This window comes from Danio aesculapii, chromosome 22, assembly GCF_903798145.1.
Source record: "Danio aesculapii chromosome 22, fDanAes4.1, whole genome shotgun sequence".
Classification (NCBI taxonomy): domain Eukaryota; kingdom Metazoa; phylum Chordata; class Actinopteri; order Cypriniformes; family Danionidae; genus Danio; species Danio aesculapii.
This window is the reverse complement of record NC_079456.1, coordinates 9,422,171-9,445,679: the sequence shown is the minus strand read 5'-3', so window position 1 is coordinate 9,445,679 and position 23,509 is coordinate 9,422,171. Positions and strand designations below refer to the sequence as shown.

Sequence of the window (23,509 nt, the reverse complement as noted above, 5' to 3'; positions counted from 1 at the left end):
TTGGGTGGAACGGAGAAGGAGGGAAAGAAAGAGAGACACATCCCACCAACTGATGCTGAATACTTTGACAGTCGGAGTTTTATATGAATGTAGAATAAATGTACACGTTTTAGACGCGAGATATTTGAAAAAAATGGAGCGGTAGTCTCTGTCGCAGTCTGTTGGGAAACACCGGATTGCGGCTCGATCTGTTGGACCTGGGTGCGGCAGAGGAAACAAAAACAACGCAATCGAGAATCAGCAGAACAGAATAAGAATAAGCTTGACGTATCCACATCGATCATCTGTAACACGTACACAAGACTAAAAAAAAAAAACATGCAGATGATTTTTCTGTCTGTTTGCTTTCTGCTTTTGAGAGGTAAGTAGATTTCTGTGTTTCGGTTTCACATTTCGGAGAATAGAGGGAAAGTTGGTTTTATATTCGCACATTCGGGCTTTCCCCTTAATATAATTTCATAAAAGTATTATTTGCTAACTCTAAATAGCGAAATCATATTAGCAGCCAATGACTATCAAAGTACAACATTGTTCACAGTCAAATAAACAGTGTTAATGTTGTTTTCAAGTCACACTTGCATGTTAAATCCGATCGAATATTCAAAGTAACATGGTAAACAATACAGAGACTTCTAAATGAACGAATGTGCGAATATAAAACCAACTTTACCTCTATTTTCGGAGATGCCTGAACTGATACCGAAGAAAAAACACGTCCTTTATTTATAAACAACGTGGAAACAATAATAAAAATGCATGATGGATTTATCGAATTAACATATTATCTGCTAAGTTTAAGGTTTCAGTCAACTGAAACCGAAAGCGAAAGCGTTCTCGTATAAAACCGGCAGGCGTCATTCAATCATGAATGACGGACATTTTGGTAAAATGCACAATAGACTACATTTAACAAATGTGTTAAAACTATTATAAGTGTTTAAGTTGACCATTCAGTGACTTTGTTTTTAGATCACTCATTACATTTTGCAGTGCTAATCACACGTTAATGAGGAAAACGCTGAGTTTTTCAGATGTAAACATTTATTTATTTATTTTTTTTAATTTATTAATATTATTATTAATGTTGATCGTTGTGTCCGTGTGTAAAAGGTTAGGCTAATGTAAAGGCTCTGGTGGCCTATAGACTTTTATTCAGTACATTCATATTTAATAGTATATTTCTAAAGTGAAATACAGAAGAAGCATGAATAGGTGTTTTATGAACTGTTTTGTTGTACATTAACAGGGTGTTTAGGATGATTATCATGAATAATAAAACTGTTAATAATTAGGTGCTTTTCAGAATTGCGACATGACAAAATTCTGTCTGTACATTTCAGTAATTCAGACAATCAACACCACTGGTAGAAATGCACCAAAAAGTCTGGTGCAGTTGCAATCTGAGCTGCATGCAATGTTTTTTAATGCGCACACCTAACCCTTCCCCTCACAGTTATGTAACTAGCTAAATTGAGTGCATTGTGTCTGACATTGCAAGTCTGAAACTTGCAACTTTAGCTTGCATATTCAAGGCTGCATTTAGATTAGGGCTGGGCGATATGGGCAAAATATCATATCCTGGTATTTTTAGGAGGAATGACGATATATATCTGGTATTTTCCCATAAATGGTTACTTGAGAGTTACAGATACAGACATTTCCCTCCCTTCACAAAAAATAACAGCTGCACAAAAGCTTTGATAAATAAAATACAGTACAGGGTTTTCTCCTGCTTAAAACTATAAGTTGCACGACATTTCAAATTATAAACAAAATCTTTGATAAATACAGTACAGGGTTTTTCCTGCTTAACACTATACACAGCACTACTGTGTTGTTGTGCAAATAACAAAGTAAACAGAACCATAGAAAACAGCTACATTGTCAGAGCAAAAAATGAACACACTTAAATAGTAACACAACAAAAGTATTGTAGGATAGTAAAGAACCACATTGAATGTAAATATGAAAAACAGTATTTTATGTCACAATTACAGTGTTGTTAGAAGTAATCCTGTATACCACAGTTGTGTGATTTATAAACAACACTTAAATCAGCCGTATATGTTTTTTTAGTTACACATTTACATGTATATATTGTGCACAATTATTAAACAGTGCACATATCGAAGATATTCAATTCAATTCAATTCACCTTTATTTGTATAGCACTTATACAATGTAGATTGTGTCAAAGCAGCTTCACATAAAAGGTCACAGTAAATAGGAACAGTGTAGTTCAGTTTGTAGTGTTTAAGTTCAGTTTAGCTCAGTTCAGTGTGGTTTAAAAATCACTACTGAGAGTCCAAACACTGAAGAGCAAATCCAACGATGCGCAGCTCTACAGATCCCAAACCATGCAAGCTAGCGGCGACAGCGGAGAGGGAAAAAGCCTTGAGAGAAACCAGACTCAGTTGGGCACGACCATTTTCATTTCTCCGCTGGCCAAACGTCTTGTGCAGAGCTGCAGTCTCTGCAGCTTTGATTACTGCTTTGCACACTCTTGGCATTCTCTTGATGAGCTTCAAGTGGTAGTCACCTGAAATGGTCTTCCAACAGTCTTGAAGGTGTTCCCAGTGATGCTTAGCACTTGTTGGCCCTTTTGCCTTCACTCTGCAGTCCAGATCACCCCAAACAATCTAGATTTGGTTCTGGTCCGGTGACTGTGGAGGCCAGGTGATCTGGCGCAGCACCCCATCACTCTCCTACTTGGTCAAATAGCCTTTACACAGCCTGGAGGTGTATTTGGGGTCATTGTTCTGTTGAAAAATAAATGATTGTCCAACTAAACGCAAACCGGATGGAATAGCATGCCGCTGCAAGATGCTGTGGTAGCCATGCTGGTTCAGTATGCCTTCAGTTTTGAATAAATCCCCAACAGTGTTACCAGCAAAGCACCTCCACACCATCACACCTCCTCCTCCATGCTTCACGGTGGGAACCAGGCATGTAAAGTCCATTCATTCATTTTTTCTGTGTCACACAAAGACACGGTTATTGAAACCAAAGATCTCAAATTTTGACTCATCAGACCAAAGCACAGATTTCCACTGGTCTAATGTCCATCCTTGTGTTCTTCAGCCCAAACAAGTCTCTTCTGCTTGCTGCCTGTTCTTAGCAGTGGTTTCCTAGCACACTCTCATCTTAACAGTTGTTCTACAGATGTGTCTGCTGCTAGAACTCTGTGTGGCATTTACCTAGGGCCTCATGTACAAAGACTTGCATTGAATTAATACTAAAACATTGCGTACGAACAAAGCTGTAAATGTGCGTACACAATAAAAAAAAATCCCACGCACATTCTCTTTGTACATCCAAATTAATGTAAAAATTAGCACATGTGCACGAGCGCAAAACTCTTCCCTGCTTCCAGCTATTTTCCAGAAAGAGAAGTTGTAACATTCCCGGTAATTTGCCGGTAGAATGCTGCGCTGTGTGAACACAGAAGGAAGATTGCTGAAAAGAGCATGTGCACGTCTAGAACGCGCTGACGTGAGATGTCTACTTTAGCCAATCAGAACAGTCAGACGCATTCAGATAACGTTTCTATGCTCCTTCTTAATGCCAACTGTGTAAATAATTATCGATAAGATGCTTATGATAAGCTGTTGTTTGTTTACCTTCAAGCTCTGCTTCCAGTTGCTTGATGCGTCGCATGTGCTCGTGAAGCAGCTGGTGAGCGCCAGCTCAAACACCTATCATGTATATCTCGACATGTGTAAGTGTTTCTCTATTTGTTTTCATAAAAGTTGTTCACAGTACTGATCCATCCACAGAGTTTGTAATGTAGTCAAATGTTTACAAATATAAGCCCAGCCATTTAAAGCTAATTTCTGGTTAATGATGTCAGAATTTACCGGTATTTTGGAATGGATGTGTGAAAGGTATTTTCCGGAAAAATTCTGTAACGTCCTCGCCTGTGTGAACAGTGCTTTTTTTAATTTACCGGTAAAGTCGTTCCGGAAATTTTCCGGATATTTACTGGTATTACTGTGTGAAAGGGGCTAGTGACTCCACTTTGGCAAAACCAAACGAAAAAGCAATGGCAAAAGCAAGCAAAAAGAGAAACTTCACAGAATGTGAATTGGTGAAAAACTGTTACTTGCAAGTTTGTCCTCCGGAATTAATAACAAAAGAAAAAAAATAGAATGGGAGAGTTTAGCTGACACGGTAAACGCAGTGGGGTCTGAACATCGCACTGTGAGTGAATTAAAAAAGTAAAGGTACAGGTTAAGAGGAGAACAGCCACGTCTTTAATGGATAACTACAGTCTCCTTATATGCAGTTAAACTATTACGCTCAATAAAATAAAATAAAATAAAAAACTTAGCTGGAATAATATCTTTTACTACATCACTCACCAAGAAGCCACCATTCGCGCACCCTGCCACCTCGGAGAAAGTTTTTCACGTGTTGGTGCGATACTTTGTAGTGTGCAATTTAATTGCTTCCAGGAGCCGCCAATGGAAATAAACACACACAAGAAATACACGTACGCCAGACATGAAGTTGGCGTGGACCAACGCACATTCTTATGTTAATTTCATCGTTAGTAATTCCAAATGCGAGCGTGAAACCTGCCGTACGCAAAGTTTTTGTGCATATGCAGCGTTGATACATGAGATCACAGGTCTCAAATCTGAGCTGCTGTTAACCTGTGATTTCTGAGGCTGGTGACTCGAATTAACTTATCCACTGCAGCAGAGGTGACTCTTGGTCTTCCTTCCCTGGGGCGGTCCGCATGTGAGCCAGTTTATTGTAGTGCTTGATGGTTTTTGTGACTGCACTTGGGGACACTTTCAAAGTTTTTCCCATTTTTCGGACTGACTGACCTTCATTTCTTAAAGTAATGATGGCCACTTGTTTTTATTTTTTCTTGCCATAATACAAATTCTAACAGTCTATTTAGTAAGACTAAAGACTTGTCTGCTGTGTATCCAAAAACCATTTCAGGTGACTACCAAAACCATTTCAGGTGACTACCAAAACCATTTCAGGTGACTACCACTTGAAGCTCATCAAGAGAATGCCAAGAGTGTGCAAAGCAGTAATCAAAGCAAAAGGTGGCTACTTTGAAGAACCTAGAATATGACATACTGTATTTTCAGTTGTTTCACACTTTTTTGTTACGTATAGATTTCCACGTGTGTTAATTCATAGTTTTGATGCCTTCAGTGTGAATCTACAATTTTCAGTCACGAAAATAAAGAAAACTCTTTGAAAGAGGTGTGTCCAAACTTTTGCTCTGTACTGTATATTAATTAAACTAGGGCTGTTTAGAGGGTTGACGGCAACAGGTGTCCATTCAATTTTTCCAAGTCAACTACATCTGTTCAGTGCAAATATTCTTCCACTCCTCTCCAACTCTTTTATTCAGACATTGTAAACCATTGTGACCCAAGCATTTCTAATTTTAAGGTGTGTTTTCTACTTGTATTCTACTTCAGATGTGAGAAGTAATTATACGGAAGTAATACCATTGCTAAAACAATGGAAACCAATGCCTGAGAGACATTTCCCATACCATTTAATATCACTGATCATATGTCACATGTTGCAGAAGTACTATTATACATGGAGGCTTACATTTCAGCATCACCAACAGAAAAACAACTTGATTTATTTTTAACAGATAGGGAGAGTTTACCCAAAAAAGAACAGTGTCATTTACTCTTGCATGCCAGTATCCAAACAGATCTCATCACTCATTTACTGTTATACTAAGGAAAATAAATAGTATGGGAGTAAATAGGTGGAAGATCTTTTGTTTGCAGACCTTCTTCCAAATATCTTCCATTATGTTCAGCAGAATAAAAACATTTTTACAGGATTGGAGCAACGTCAGGGTGAGTAAATGTCAGAATTTTCAATCTTTGAGAACTATCCAGTTGAATATGGCATTGCAAGCCTGGTCTACGTGCAAGTTGATTTGCCGAAAGATTTGTTTTTGCTGAAATGTTTCCCATTAAATTGCTTTGCTGAGATTGATTCTGTTGCATCAGCTTTCGCTAATCTTTTATGGTCCATTTATGCTCTCCAGGGGCCTTTGGTGCAGAAGAGACCGTATCAGTGATGGAAGGAGATTCTGTGACTCTACAAACCAACCTCACTGAAATACTGAACACAGACACGCTACTTTGGGCGTTTGGGGCTAAAGAAATTGCTGTTTCTCAAATAACAAGGAAGGATGATTTAACCTCCATTTACATAACAGAGGATGAGAGATTCAATGACAGAGTGCTGGTGGATCAAAAAACTGGATCGATCACCATCAGAAACATCAGAATCAAACACTTTGGCAAATATAAGCTGACCATCTCTAGAGAAAAGACTACAACCAAGACATTTAGAGTTACTGTGTTTGGTGAGTTTTTCAAGAATATCTCTTTTATTCAAGCATGTTTATTAGGGTGGGGGTGATAAACTGATACATTATTTCTACAAACATATTTCAAACATATTTTTAAAGGTGTTGTGGACGTAATTTGTCACTGGATGTTGTAACAACCAGATAAATCCATATACGGAGTGGCTATTTGCACTTAGTGTAACAGGGAAAAAGTATTGAACACATGAAGAAAGGGAGGTGTAGAAAGGCAGTGAAAGCCCAGACAGCAGTTAAAATCTCTCAGTAGTTCTTCAGCAACTCTCTGCCCTTCCTTATTTTAAATTAATATTTGCTTCTTCAGTCCAACATCTACATTATCAGGAGGATGAAGCAATGATCCTGAGCAATTCATGTGACTTCATTCTTCACATGAGAGTCGACTTTAAGCTTCCGTCAGTATAAAAGCCTTTTCATATAAAGTATTAATTACATTTTAGTAGTTCGGCACTTCCATTCCATTCCACTCCATTATTATTGTACATAACTAATTAATCAATTTTTTTTTCATTTTTATAATTGTATTTTTACAAGACAATGCTGGACCTCATGTGGCTGGAGTGTGTCAGCAGTTCCTGCAAGACAAAGGCATTGATGCTATGGTCTGGCCCAGTCGTTCACCAGATTTGAATCCAATTGAGCACATCTGGGACATTATGTCTCACTCTCGCTCATGAAGATGTGCATTGAGATGAGCGTAAAATATGCGTCTGAGTAAGTCTCTGACAGTGAAAATAGGCTTAACGTTATAGCCTTTGTCTTTCGTGTGTTATGCTGTTATGAAATAACTTCACATAAATCTGTGTGCTGACAATGCAAGCATTTCTTCTGCACTAAAATATCTGTTATTGTTACATTCTTACTAGAATGTGCAGTAATCAATAAAAAAATTTATTAAAATTAGCACTTTCTACTGTTAATAACTAGCCAGGAACACCATCTGCCGTAAAAAAAAACATGAATGCCATCGGTTAGTATAAACTAGCCTAGAGTGCTACCTGCTGTTAAAAATGAGCCTAGAGTGTTTTCTGCTGTTAATAACTAGCATAGAGCACCACCTGTTGTTAAAAACTAACAATTCATGAATCACAATGCATCAGTTTATCATCCTGACCTTATTACTTGTATGAAAATTTTTGTTAGTCATTGCACATGAAAATCTGTGGAACAGCAAAATATTGCATGTTTTAAAGACTAGTTCTGATTTGATTTGTTTTCCAGCTGTAGTCAGAGAGACAGATGGAGTGAAGTCTTTGTCAGTGATGGAGGGAGATTCTGTCTCTCTACAGAAGGACTCTACAGAATTACAGAAGGGTGATCTGATAGTGTGGAGGTTTGGAGATAAAGGCCTCCTCCTAGCTAAACTGGATGTAGAAACTAACGAGACTTCATTAAATGCTGATGATGAGAGATTCAGAGACAGACTGAAGCTGGATTATCAGACTGGATCTCTGACCATCAGAAATGCTAGAACCGAACACACTGGACTTTATGAAATTCAAATCAGAGGCCGCGAGAGCATACAGCAGTTCCTGCTTTCTGTCAGCAGTGAGTATCACATCATGAAGACTTATAAAAATATATTAAAAACAAACAAACAAGACTAACTTCTTAAGTTTGATACATTAGGAACTTGATTAATCATTTTTAAATGTAGAGAGATTTTATAATGTTGATATATATATATATATATATATATATCAGAGGTAAAAACATACTTAATTCGTCTTAATAATTTTTCATTTACAAATAATTGCAATAAGTTTATGCTCAAGTATCAAAATTTCCCCTTCAGAGGAATTTTAACAAGTATCTTCACACTTTGGGAGTTCGCTAGATGACCAATCAGTAAGAGTAAATAAGAAAACAGGCCAACGGATGCCAATGAGTTGGCAGAGCTCTGCTCCGCTGGTTCTGGTGAATAATCATTAGAAGTGTATATATCCAGCGCACACGGAGTGAGCAGTTAGATTTTTAGCTTCAAAGCCTCACAGAGTGACTGAAGAGACAACATCTGCTGAACTGAATCCATAGAGATCAAGCTTCATGTATCCAGTGCGGGTGATTCCTGTCTCTGGGCGATTGCTGGGTACTTCTAAATGAGCAACCTAATAAAAAAAGAACAGATTTCCCCTAAGAGAGCAACATGGTCAGGCAACGTCTTTTTGTGCGTTTCTTGATGCGGTGGTTCCCATCTCTGGATGATGGGCACGGGTACTGCCTTACAGGTCCTAGGGTCCAGCCTGTTGATGCAGTGGTCACGGACAGCTCATGCTCTCACGGTCTCATCTGTTGTGCAGCTGAGATTGCAGCTTGCAAGCCACCCCTGTTGCTCCCCATGAATGCAGTTAGATGCAGGGAGATCTGCGGATCACTTTTTCCTCGCCTCCGGTCTCGCTGACCCCCCACTCCTCCACAGCGTGCCCTATCCAAGCTTCAAGCTGTTGTGGCGGTTCATCCCCTGGTATGCCCACACCTCCACTTGATAACACCAGAGATCAGATGCCCATCACAACATCGGAGGGTGAGCTGTCATGTTCAGATGACAGAACAGGCTTGCTACTACCCTATGGGGTGCAATGTGTGGTCACTGCTTTAGCAGTGGGGTTGGAGATGTCTTGTCCCCCAGTCTCACCACCGGACCCACTAGAGGGATGCGATGTGCGGGGGTGCACAGTGAGCACACGCAAACAAAGAGGGCATTTTTCTCATGCGCTTCCGCTTTCACCTACCTTGATGGCAAGGTGGCCAGTGGGTACGAAACTATTCCTCAGGCGGTGGGCGTCACCACCTGGAGGAGTAGGCTCAAAACCCTGTCCAAGGCGGGTGGGTTATCTCTCATAGCCAGAGCCCACACTGCTGCTAAATGACTAAATGTAAATGTGGGCCATGCCGCTTCTGCCCCTGCAGTGTTCTGGTACCTTCATCGATGGTTTCTAGAGAGACCGTGGAGGGTGACCTACCAGTTCGGTGGTTAACACCATCACTTAAGCTAGAGCACCCTGTATGAGGCTTGTGTACGTCCTGCAGTGGAATACATTCGCTGAGTGGATCGCTTCTCTCTGAGAAAAATCCCAGACATGCCAGATTAGTGTTGTATTTTCTTCCTTACGCTTTGGTGAACCCTAGAGAGTTCCTCCACGGTCCCCAGCACCAGACTCATTGGAGGAGCCGGGTACATGTGTCCTGTGTCTTTCCTACCTACCTACCAGCTTATCATATGTAGCGCTATCCTGGATAGGGCTAGCCCATATGTCCATTGCCATTAGTTTTCCCCATTTAGGGTAGCAAATGGCCTCTGCAGCATCCTACACCTTTGGGACTTGGCACTTTTTCCCAGCGTACTGTTGTATTTTAAAAATCTCTAAACTACAGTAAGCTAGTGTACGAAAAAATTAGGATGTGGAAGATCTCAATGAAGATGTTTATTCAGCATAGCAGTCTCAAAGTACACAGCAGTACCTTGAGTTTGCTGGAGTCAGAATGGACCCTGAACATTCCCAAACTCAAACTTTTTATACTGTTTTAGTTTACCTAAAACCTAAATGTAAAATGTTACTTAGCACCTAAATGTTAATAAAGTTGCTCCTTGGCTGTTGAGCTGTTCTCTCTATGTTAATGTCTCTAATGTAAAGTTTTCCCACCATTGGTGAGATGGTTCCTTGTGTCCACACCCATCCCCATTCTACAATTGTTACCATTTTGTCATCTCAAACAATGCAGAGACCACAATTTGTTGACCTGTCTTCTCTATCCTAATTCAGCCATTTTGGAAAATGAGCATCAACACACCATTTATAGTGGAAGTTAGGTAAACGCAGACTCATTTTCTTACACTAGGTAAAAGCACATTTACCACCCCCAATCTAAATTATTTCTAAATTATTCCCATATAATGGTAATTAAAGGGCCCATGGGACATTGGACGGTTACGCCCTTGGTGATGCTTGTGCGCTCATGCTATGCGTGGCAAACTTTACATCAGAGGTGCAACGGGCTCAGCTGATGTGGCATTTTTCATACACTCTCAAAGTGTGAAGACACACATTAAAAGTTCCCTTAGAGAGGAACATCCTGGTTACTAACGTAACCCAGATTCCCCAAAGAGAGAACGGAGATGTGTGTGCACAGCAGCTGGGTCTCCAGCTGTTAGCTGAGAGTTCGACTTTTCAGCGGCTAAAAATCTAACTGCTCGCTTTGTGCGCTGGTTATATACTGTACTAATGATTAATCACCAGCACCTGCGGAGCTGAGCTTTGCCAACTTCTTGGCATTCATTGACCCGTTTTCTTACTCTTCAGAGAGATTGGTTGTGTAGTGAACTCCCAAAGTGTGAACACACGTCTCCATTTCCCAAAAAGGAGTGGGTTACGTTAGTAACCAGGATGTTACTATGCATGGTAGTATAACATTTTCTTGTTGCTAGCTTTTATAATAATATTAACATAAACGTTATATAAACAGGTATAATAAGATCTCTGCATTTTTTTGTATGTATTGTACATGACTGCTAAATGCAAAGAAATATTCAAAAAGCAAATTAATGCTAATCAAACATGTGAATATATGTTTGAAAATATACAGTCTACATCACAGGTCTCAAACTCAATTCCTGGAGGGCCGTTGTTCTTCACAGTTTTGCTCCAACCCTAATCAATCACAGCTGATCTAACTAATCATGGTGTTTAAGGTGAGAGTTGGAGCTGGTTGGAGCTAAACTATGCAGAGCTGCGGCCCTCCAGGAATTGAGTTTGAGACCATTGCTCTACATGATGTAATGCGAACATGATTGTAAATGCAACAATCTGAAACAACATTATGAAAGTAACAATTATTGAGCTGTTTTAAAGTGCACACAGTGACAATACCATGCCTGTTTATAGCAAAACTTTATGCTAGAATTGAGACTCTTTAATTGGCAATATGTGAAGAGTTTATAACAAACACTCACTTTTCTCTTCAGCCCCCCCTCAACCACGTCTACCTGCAGGTGCCATAGCTGGAATAATTATTGCTGTTCTGCTGGTGGCTGCATGTGTAACTGTAATTATTGTATATTACTATCGCCGCAAGGTCTCTCGACTAGAACATATGGGTAAGTATTGATTCTAATACAAGCAGAACAAAAACAAACAGCTACATAAATGCATAATTATTATTAAAAATTATAAATTGGAAAATAATTCTCACCTCGCTTCAAATCGCTTGTTTCTGATATGTTAAAATCACTAAAACAAACAGTATGAAAAAGTGTGTTTTAAGTACATTGTTGATGTATGCTAAAGTAATGTTGAAGTGTATATTTAAGTATACAGCATGTAATAAGTCCACTAACTGAATACCATTTGGGATTTTTTCAGCTCAGGCAATTCAAACATGCAGTTTAGCCTCAGAATAACCTGAAGCTTTATCTCTGAAACTGGGAGAGCTATTTTATATGTGGAAAAAAATGGTAACACTTTACAAAAAGGTTGTATTAGTTAGTTAATGCATTTAATAACATGAACAAACAATGAACAATACATTACAGTATTTTTTCATGTTAGTTATTGAAAATAGTTGTTCATTGTTAGTACACTAACTAATATTAACAAGCATGAACTTGAAAGGTAATGCATTAGTGAATGTTGAATTATGGTTAATAAATGCTGTACAAGTATTGTTCATTATATGTTCATGTTAGTAAATGCAATAACTAATGAACCTTATTGTAAAGTGTGACCATAAAACAAATAGGCCACTCAATTAAAAGATTAAAAACAGCTAAAAGCCAGGTATACTTAGAATATGTAATTATACTTTTAAGTTTATGAAAAAAATAACAAGTAGGCAACATATACTTAGACTTTTCTGTCAGTATAAATGTTTCCTATCAAGTATACTTAAGTGCAATTTTAATCATATTTCTGAATTTTCAATGAAGTACTTGCAAGTAGACTGAAAGTGTACTTTCATATTTTTAAGTTTAAAAGAAGTATACTAACAACTTCACTAATAAAAAAAGGGTAGCAGCATGGGAAAACATGGCAACATTTTTAAATTGCTACCATTTTTTACCACATTGTTAGCACAATTTTCAAAAACATAATATACAGAAACATGCTATACAGATGCTGGCAATGTAGTAAAACATTATAGCGGACTTCAACAATGCACCCGGAAAGTATTCATAGCACTTCAGTTTTTCCACATATTTTTATGTTACAGCCTTATTCCAAAATGGATTAAATTCATTTATTTCCTCAAGATTCTACACACAATACCCCATAATGACAAAGTGAAAAAAGAAATTGAAATGGTTGCAAATTTATTAAAAATAAAAAAGCTGAAAAATCACATGTACATAAGTATTCACAGCCTTTGCTCAATACTTTGTTGATGCAACTTTGGCAGCAATTACAGCCTCAAGTCTTTTTGAATATGATGCCACAAGCTTGGCAAACCTGTATTTGGGAATTTTTATTTATTCCTCTTTGCAGTACTTCTCAAGCTCTATCAGGTTGGATGGGAAGCGGTGGTGTACAGTCATTTTCAGATCTCTCCAGAGATGTTCAATAACATTCAGGTCTGGCCTCTGGCTTGGCCACTCAAGGACATTCACTGACTTGCTGTGAAGCCACTCCATTGATATTTTGGCAGTGTGCTTTGGGTCATTGTCCTGCTGGAAGATGAACCGTTGCCTCAGTCTGAGGTCAAGAGCACTCAGAAGCAGATTTTCATTCAGGATGTCTCTGTACATTGCTGCATTAAACTTTCCCTCTATCCTGACTAGTCTTCCTGTTCCTGCTGCTGAAAAAACATCCCCACAGCATGATGCTTCCACCACCATGCTTCACTGTAGGGATGGTATTAGCCTGGTGATGAGCGGCGCCTGGTTTTCTCCAAACCTAACGCCTGGCATTCACTTAATCAAACCAGAGAATTTTGTTTCTTATTATCCGAGAGTCCGTCAGATGCCTTTTGGCAAATTCCAGGGCAGCTATGTGCCCTTTACTAAGGAGTGGCTTCCGTCTGACCAGTCTACCATACAGGCCTGATTGGTGGTTTGCTGCACAAAATTCTCCTCCCTCCACAGAAGAACGTTGGAGCTCAGACAGAGTGACCATCGGGTTATTGATCACCTCCCTGACTAAGGCCCTTCTCCACCGGTCACTCAGCTTAGATGGCCGGCCAGCTCTAGGAAGAGTCCTGGTGAGTCCAAACATCTTTCACTGTTAGATGATGGAGGCCACTGTGCTCACTGGAACTTTCAGAGCAGCAGAAATTTTTCTGTAACCTTCCCCAGCCTTGTGCCTCAAGACAATCCTGTTTCTTTGATATGCACTGTCAACCCTAGGACCTTATATAGACAGGTGTATGCCTTTTCAAATCATGTCCAATCAACTGAAACATCTCAAGAATAATCAGTGGAAACAGAATGTACCTAAGCTCAGTTTAGAGCTTTAATCCATTTTGGAATAAGGCTGTAACAAATAAATGTGGAAAAACTGAAGCTCTGTGAATGCTTTCTGGATGCACTGTAAACCGTGCTGTCAATGTGATGGTATATTTAACACATAAATATGTTAAAATGTATTGGTACCATACAAATCAAGCTAGCTACATGCTAAAACATACTCTTTGTAAAGTCAAGCTTGATCTCATGAACATGTATGTTCTCTGTTTCTATGTGCAACTGTGACAGTTGAAGTTAAAGTTAAAGATAAAGTGATAGAGAAGGAAGGACGAACTCTCTGTCTAAAGACTGGAATGGATCCACAGAAGGATGATGAGATAAAGTGGTGGTTTAACACACAGCTCATTGCTAATTTCAGTGGAGAACAGTTTACATCAAATGAAGGTGATCATGCGAGATTCAAAGGCAAACTGTCGGCAGCAGACAAGTATGGAGATCTCCTCATCAGGAACATCAGGAGCATTCACTCTGGAGTCTATAAAGTTGAGGCCAAAGGCAAAACCAAGATATTCATCGTTACTGTTGAAGGTGAGTACATCATTAACTGAGTCAACTGTTCAGACAATCTGTACTCGACTAAGATTTTCAGGGTATATACAGGAATCAGAGATTGAAATTCAATACCTTTTAAGACCTTTTTTAAGACTATTTGCCTACATTTCAAGACCACTTCAGATTTCATCACCACTTCAGATTTCAACCAGTAAAACTGCAGACACTTTAACTTACAGTATATTTACTAAATACTGATTTAGTAAATGGGTCAGTTTGCATTTCTGTGTGGAGTTTGCATGTTCTCCCTGCATTCGCGTGGGTTTCCTCCAGGTGCTCCGGTTTTCCCCACAGTCCAAAGACACGCGGTACAGGTGAATTGGGTTGTCTAAATTGTCCGTAGTGTACGAGTGTGTGTGGATGTTTCCCAGAGATGGGTTGTGGCTGAAAGGGCATCTGCTGCGTAAAAATGTGCTGGATAAGTTGGCGGTTAAGTTGGAGTTCTTGAAAGCATTGTTAGATATGGTATCACAGTGTGGTTTGGCAACCTATCTGTTCAGTGTAAATCTAAATTGATGCATCTCTTAAAGACAGCTTGGAAAATTGTTGGGCACGATGAATATTTTAATCCTCGAGTTTTACATGAGAATTGTGTCCTTAATCAGGTGGAAAGGATTGTAAACGATCCAACTCATTTTTTGTTTCCTCATTACGAACTGCTTCCCTCTGGTAGAAGATATAGAGTCCCAAAGTGTAGGTTAAACCGTTATAAGAAATCCTTTGTACCTGTATCAGTGGGTTTATTTAATAAGAGTCTATCTTAATTAGCATTATAAATTTTGTAACTGTTGTATTTTGTATTGTTTTTATTGCTTGTTTTTAGTGAATGTCTGCAGCAATATGGCGATGCCCATAACAAATTTCCTGTCAAGGACAATAAAGTTTTACTACTACTACTACTACTACTACTACCCCAGATTAATAAAGAGACTAAGCCGAAAAGAAAATAAATGAATGAATGAATGATTGCAAGAAACGAATCCTAAACTAAAACTGTATTTATATACTGAATAAAAATGTTAATCCAGCAGGTGGCGTTTTTACAGCAGCAGGATTTCATAAACTACACAGCATCCCAATATTTAATGATTAAATTCAGGTATACTTTAGCATACTGATACTGAATTTAATACCTTGTAAAAAACCCTTTAAGACTTTTTAAGGGCCTTAAATTTCTTTTAATTGATTTTTCAATTTTGAATACTTTTTAAGACTCGGACACCCTGATTTTCAAAATGCAACAGATTTAGTTATTTTCAGATGCTTTTTCTATTTGAATTAGTGCCATATATGAAAAAATAGGGGTGTTAAAATGAATAGTTTCTTCGGTGCACCGCGATGCAGGTGTATGTAACCGGTTATGATGTATTGCTGAACCGATACCGAATTGTCCGCGTAGACAATTCGGTATCGGTTCAGCAATACATCATAACCGGTTATTATGTACTGACGTCATTTATCTCAAATGCGCTATGTCGCCATAGCTTACTATGGCGAGGGAGGCGAGCGAGGGTATTCACAACACTCCAACTACTTAGTGTGGTTTATTTATAAACTAATTTCGAGAGGATCACGTGGTTATGATCAACACGGCTGGCTCCTCATTAGCTCCGCAATGTGACCCATTGGATGATTACGGAAGCATTATAAATAACCAGAGTTTTTCACTCCAGTTATCTTCGTCTTGAAGCTTCCCCCTCCTTCCACCCCTACTTCCTCCCTCTTTTTTCTGATAGGGCGACACGGTGGCCCAGTGGCTAGCACTGTTGCCTCACAGCAAGAACACCGCTGGTCCAACCTCCTATCGGGCTGGTTGGTGTTTCTGTGCGGAGTTTACATGTTCTCCCCGTGTTCGCGTGGGTTTCCCCCGGGTCCCCCGGTTTCCTCCCACCGTCCAAAAACATAAACCATAGCCAATCGACTAAACCAAATTATCACCGAAAACAACCCTAGTTTACACTTCTCACGCGGCGACAAGCTGGGGAGTTCTCGAGACCTACCAGAGCTCAAACTCCCCTCTCGCCCTTCTAACGGGAGGGAGCCCCGGGCTCGAGGATATTACAAGCTCAGGCCTCTCTCCCGGGACAGCATGCCAAATACGCTTTATTGATTATCAGCTAAGTGTGAACTCTTGAAAAAACAGAGAAACTGTGCACAATTTCACAGCGTGTGTCTTTGTTTGACAGACTTTCACTGACACAGCAGAAGCAGACACAGCACAGCAGAAACCCCTATTTCGCTGTGATTGAGAAAATGAAAGTAAACTCCATTTCTCTCTTCAATGAAACTGAAATGCCAAACATACAGTATACTGTACTAATTTATGATTTGTGAAATGAGGTAATCTCTTCCAAGGCAGATGACCCAAACTATGAACATAGCAATCGTTGTTATGAATGCCATCTTAATGTATTTGATGTTGAAAATACACTAAAAATAATCTTAATTAATTCACTGTTTTCTGTTTTTGTGTTGCTTTGACATGAAGATAATGAAGTGCCAGTGGAGGTGGGAGGTACTCTGACTCTTAACCCTGGTGTTAAAACACTGCCAGGTGATCTGATTCTGTGGACGATTGGAGCTGCACATCAACTCATTAAAGCTGAATCAGGAGAGATCAGTTCTAATAATGACAGATACAGAGGCAGACTGGAGCTGATCCCTCAGACTGGAGCTTTGACCATCACAAACATGACAAATGAAGACTATGGATATTTTCATTTACAGATCATCAACAAAGAACGGACCCGATTCAGGAGATTCAAAGTGATCGAAAGTAAGTAGACCAATATTTATTCAAATAACTCTATATTTAATCATAAGTGCCATTTTCCTACACTGTATATGTATGACAGTTTGAATCTGTGAATCTGTGCATACATTTCCACTCAAGTGCAACATATTTCAAGCCAAAATGAAATATGCTAGTATAAAAAAGGTAATTATCAGTTATCTTTTAAAGTGATCTATAAGCTAGTGTGCTTCAAAAACAGTGACAACAGTTTTATATAGAAGATATAAACATTCAAAGTGAATCAACACATCATTTGACATCATGTCATATTTCAGTTTCTCATCAAATTTTCCCACCCCCTGGGTGCTGAAACTGGTTTTATTCACATGTCAAAGATCGTTCAGACTAAGGGTTTGCCTAAACACTTCAGCTCATAAAGCATAACATGCACAAGTAGGCACAGACCAACATTTTTGCTACTGTGCTATCTTTTATTTATTAGTAATACTTAATATTTAATTTAATAACTTTTAAATGATATTATTTATAAACAAAAGCACACATCCAAGGCACTCAAAAGGTAAAACAAAAGCCATTATTAACATGGCTGTTATTTTAAAATAACAGCCAGATTAAAAAAATATTTTAACAGGAATTTTTGTTTTTAATAATACCCATGTTAATAAAGGCTTGTTCATTTTTTTTTACTTTAGTGCCTTAGACTTATGATTTTGTTGACCTTTATGAATTCCTTATCCAAAGACCACTAACACATGAATTACCCCTGAAACACTTTTTTTATTTTGGATATTATTTATGTTTACATTACTTTATTATTAGTGGCTTAATTCATTAGGGGTGTGCAATATTTACAGAAATAATCTCTCTCTCTCTCTCTCTCTCTCAGATTCAGATTCAAAGAGCTTTATTGGCATGACTGTAAAACAAATCACAATGTTGCCAAAGCAATAACAAAACACAGAACATACATATAGATAAAAGAAAAATAAGTAATAATAAACAAACACATTTATATATATCGCTATATTATAAATATCTGTTGTCACAATAAACAAGTTCATTAAAAAGATTCATAAAACTATATAATAATAAATGAAAAGGACAGAGAGCTTTAATAAGGATAAGGGGGTTCAGCCTTTTTCTCTCATATGGTGGCATGAGGACACGTACTGCGCTGCTAGGTGGAGACACTTTTCATTTTCTCCCAAAATATAATGGAGTTTCTCCATATTTGTGGCTTGCTGGAATTGTGGTAGAATTAGAGATATTTGTGTGAAGTAAGCATCTCTTATGCTCTGATATTTGCTGCAGTGAGTGAGGAAATGCAGCTCATCCTCCACAACTCCAGCAGAGCAATGTGGACACAGTCTCTATCTATCTATCTATCTATCTATCTATCTATCTATCTATCTATCTATCTATCTATCTATCTATCTATCTATCTATCTATCTATCTATCTATCTATCTATCTATCTATCTATCTATCTATCTATCTATCTATCTATCTATCTATCTATCTATCTATCTATCTATCTATCTATCTATCTATCTATCTATCTATCTATCTATCTATCTATCTATCTATCTATCTATCTATCTATCTATCTATCTATCTATCTATCTATCTATCTATCTATCTATCTATCTATCTATCTATCTATCTATCTATCTATCTATCTATCTATCTATCTATCTATCTATCTATCTATCTATCTATCTATCTATCTATCTATCTATCTATCTATCTATCTATCTATCTATCTATCTATCTATCTATCTATCTATCTATCTATCTATCTATCTATCTATCTATCTATCTATCTATCTATCTATCTATCTATCTATCTATCTATCTATCTATCTATCTATCTATCTATCTATCTATCTATCTATCTATCTATCTATCTATCTATCAATCATTTTGTAATGTTAATTACACACACACACACACACACACACACACACAGTATTCAACATTTTAAGTGGATCAAAACCTTCAGAGTTGTTCCAAAGATTTTAAAGACTAATTTTTGTCTTGGAAATATTTGAAAAACTGATTTTTGATTTAATAAAAAAAAAAAAAAAACAGAATCCTCATACTGGAGAATATTAGGTCTGTTTTTTTAATATACATTTTTTTTCTTGTTGGTTTCAGTTTGTTTGGATACTCTCAAGTGTAGCTTTTATATTTGTAGACGTTTGCTGCAAAAACATTTCATTTTTCCTTTTTTAAGTCATGTGGTCTTGATTTTCTTTCAGAAACCTCAAGAGGGAATCATTCAAAAAAACAATCTGAAGAGATGAAACTGCTGCAACAGGGAGCATCCAGCGACCCCTAGGCTTAATGTGACATTTCAGTAACACTTTAAAATAATGCTCCATTAGCTAATGTTAATAATGTCTAAACAAACAACTAGTAATACCTTTATAATGGTATTTACTCATCTTTGTTAATGTTATTTATATGTTAGTTCTTGTTAACTCATAGTGCATTAACTAATGTTTACAAGCACAACATTGGATGTTAATATTGCATTAGTTAATGTTGAACTATTATTAATAAATGCCATACAACGTTATTCATACTTAGTTAATGTTAGTAAATAAATACATTACCTAACAATAACTAATGAACTATTATCCTAAAGTATTACAGACTTTTCTTTATTTCCAATGTGATCTCTTTCAATTATTTTTGCTTACGGACTCTGAGAAGTGAAAGACAATTGGCATTTCACACAAACAGCAGAAGGGTCACGTATGGCTGACTCCAGAGGTCTCAAAAGGTGCTGGTGTCATCATTTGAGGTGACACCCATTTCACAAAGTTGGGCAAGCTCTCAAGGGCCCTCATTGCTTAGCTGCGATCGAGGGCTGAGTTCAGTCCAGCAAACTATTAGACAAGCAGTCATTGGGGAAGGTGGTCTGATAAGTGAGAGCTGTGAGGCCAATTAAATACTGCACATGATCCAGGCCACGTGATCAACAACAACAACAAAAAAAACAACACACTAGAAACAACACACTGGGCAAAACAAAACAGGATACACAAATGCTGTATAGCCCTATTTTGTCTTCTCTGTCTATTCAAACTATTGTAGTTTGAAATTTTTATAGTCCCCATATAAACATCAGCATGTCGCTTTTTTCATAGCGCAAATCATGATGTAAATATTTTTACTTGCAGCTTCTGTCACCAGCCGAATCATAAGTTTTTAGAAAACTTCAAAATCAACAGTTATAATTTAAGCTGATTTATGGTTCATGTACAGTACAGATCACTTGCTCACATGCTGTCTAATATGCTTTTTTATGCAAAGAGCAACTTCATTTCAATCTAAACCTATTTATTAGATTCTAAATATAAGCTTAGGCCATTAATATCACTGGAGACCCAAGACTGTCCTGCAAATACATTTTTTGCAAGCTGATGCAACACACATTTACTTGACTTTAGAACGTTATCTTCAATATCTGACCACTGTTTGTGATAAAACCCCTCGGCAATTTCTTAAATTAGGTCAGGTGTGCAAAATTAATAATCGCTAACATGTCATACATTGTTTCCCAGAGATGGGTTGCGGCTGGAAGCGCATCCGCTGCGTAAAAACGTGCTGGATAAGTTGGCAGTTCATTCCGCTGTGGAGACCCCGAATTAATAGAGGGACTAAGCCGAAAATAAAAAGAATGAATGAATGTCATATGTTGTATATTAAAACAACTCCTCAATATACTGTATATACAGTGTACTTATTTGAAGAAATGGTCTTTTTGGCATGTTTATTTAATTTGTGGCATGCAGAAATTCATTTGTTAATCAGATCATATTTTTATAACTCACTCTTCTTCTCGTGACATTTTTGTTCTCCTGTCTCAGTGTTACTGCAGAGTGTAAATTCATCTGAAAGATGAAGCTCATAACGGAATAATTTCCATATGGATTTAATGCAGTTTTGGAAGATTTATATTAATCATTAAATTTAAAAAAAGGATATTTACATTACAGTTGCCAAAAGGGACCAGATGATTGTACATATATGAACAACTCAAAATACAAAATTTTAGGGTTTTCTTTATATATAGGGTTCAACAATAAGCACTGCCCGATGGCCTGGGGCCAGCATGAGAGAGACTTGGGACAGTAGACAGGATCGTTCGTGGCTCAATCTGGCCAATGCTGCCTTGTTACTTAAGTTTATATAGCCTGTGACTATTTGTCAATTGTGTGTGAATAAACTCTTAGAATCCAGAAATAGTTAGTGCTTCTAAGCCTTTAAATGCTACCTTCTCTGTGAAGTCATAATCACCATATTGCCTTTATGGTTCCTCTTATCTGATTGGATGTTAGCATGTTAATTTTTTTCTTGAATGTTTCTCATTATACCTTATTAAACTTTTTTTTAAATATTTAAATTCTAGATTCACAGACGTTATTTTTGACACATTATTTTTAAATAAGTGGCTAAGAAATAGCTGTTAACCTTTTTTTTGGCCAGTGAAAATTTTGCTAGGCCAAGTAAAAACTCAATCGGGCCAGGGTTCAATGCTAAGAATTTTTTTCTACTGGCACGATTGAGTTTTACTTGGCCTAGCAAAATTTTCACTGGTTAAAAAGGTTAATAAGGTATAATGAGAAACATTCAAGAAAAAAATAACATGCTAACATCCAATCAGATAAGGGGAACCATAAAAGCAATATGATGATTATGACTTCACAGAGAAGGTAGCATTTAAAGGCTTAAAAGCACTTAAAAATAAAATTTATGTTAAGCTTACATGCTAACTTTTAAGCTACACTAAAATGTTTGACATGTATTCCTTGCTGTCATTGGGCTTTATGGTTGTGTTATAATGAACTCGATATAGGTTGTTTGTATTTCTAACATAATTAACAGAAATCTATTGTGTATATATTCTTTATAACAGTAATAGCAATTTACTGTTTTGCACCATGAGCCTTCACTTTGAATGCCTTTTCATAATTCTGTGTTTACTATGGTAAAAGTATCTCAACAGTACTGTAACGTTTTACAATTTTTGGACTGTATTATTGTAATGTAACAAACACTTTTAGCAACGCATGCATGTATTGTGAATGAATAAAACGTGCACTGCAAGGATGGTATATTATGCATTGTGGTTTGGAAATAAAGGTTCAGTAATTCTTGAAACCTAAATCTGAGTGTTGTGTATATATATATATATATATATATATATATATATATATATATATATATATATATATATATATATATAAGTATTGACTCTTTCACTGGTGTTTTCCCATGATTTATTTTCAGTGCAGCATTCACTTCACCGTCGCCGTACATCTCACACCGTAAGCCAAACTCCTTACACCGTAAGAGCTTTGTATACAGAGAGAAAATGAAACAAAATGTAAGCAAATGTGATCATGTGCGATCTTTCTGTGTATCCGTTTATATCCGTTATGGTAATCAATTCAAAATAAAAGACTTCCGCTTTTACACTTTCGTAACATAAATGCCGTAAGTATCAAGTATATATATATATATATATATATATATATATATATATATATATATATATATATATATATATATATATATATATATATATATATATTGTAGAAAAATAGACACAATAACATAAACACCATATCAAAATTATTGACACATACATATATATATATACACATTATACATATATATATATATATATATATATATATATATATATATATATATATATATGTATATATATATATATATATACACACACACACACACACACACGCACACACACACAAAGCAGTTATAAAATATTCAGAGACAGACAGCAGCTGAACCAGATTGAATCATAGCCATCAAGAAAAGCTGAGACTCTGTCTGGACTTTATAAACTAGAGGTGAAACCATTGAGCCTCAAATATGAAGTCAGAAATAATCCTGTAACCAGACATTTTCTAAATCTATATTGTATTATTATGAACTAAACAGGCTACAATCTGAATTTTTTTTTTTTTGGGAAAACATAGGCTTTCACTTCACCCGTCCCTTCCACAATAACTGATTATCTGCCAGCCTTTATTACATTTTTGTTCATATTCATCCAGTCAGACGCTATAAATAATTTAAAAGAAAATGTAACTCACATATTAACGTTAGCTGAACGAACTTAAGGTAAAGGTCCTCCTGTTGCTTCTGACCAAAGTTTGGCAAACCTTTTCTCCTCAGAACTGTTGCCGCATGATTAGCTATATCAGACATTTACAAACATTTCCACGGTGACTGAAAGTGAAATACTCAATGATGATTGGCTGACATTTTACGATGGAAAATGCGAATGATGTAAATGAATCGGCAGATTCGACACATTCGCT

The 23,509-nt window shown here is 37.1% G+C and overlaps 1 protein-coding gene across 1 annotated transcript; it reads left to right on the top strand.

The window, feature by feature from the left end:
• On the top strand, window positions 1-22,333 carry si:dkey-182g1.3 (uncharacterized). Its single transcript, XM_056448232.1, has 7 exons — window positions 1-361; window positions 6,041-6,364; window positions 7,607-7,933; window positions 11,349-11,480; window positions 14,070-14,369; window positions 16,882-17,169; window positions 19,409-22,333. The coding sequence occupies exons 1-7, from the start codon at window positions 319-321 to the stop codon at window positions 19,486-19,488; spliced, it is 1,494 nt and encodes a 497-aa protein (XP_056304207.1). The 5' UTR covers window positions 1-318; the 3' UTR covers window positions 19,489-22,333.
• The last annotated feature ends 1,176 nt before the right edge of the window (window positions 22,334-23,509 follow it).

What these genes read in the sequence shown, in the direction of transcription:
- si:dkey-182g1.3 (XM_056448232.1), top strand. Translation starts at nt 319, where the DNA reads ATGCAGATGATTTTTCTGTCTGTTTGCTTTCTGCTTTTGAGAG. An exon ending in ATTTAGAGTTACTGTGTTTG is followed by an intron (nt 6,365 to 7,606) that starts GTGAGTTTTTCA and finishes TTTGTTTTCCAG; the next exon opens with CTGTAGTCAGAGAGACAGAT. An exon ending in CTCTCGACTAGAACATATGG is followed by an intron (nt 11,481 to 14,069) that starts GTAAGTATTGAT and finishes CAACTGTGACAG; the next exon opens with TTGAAGTTAAAGTTAAAGAT.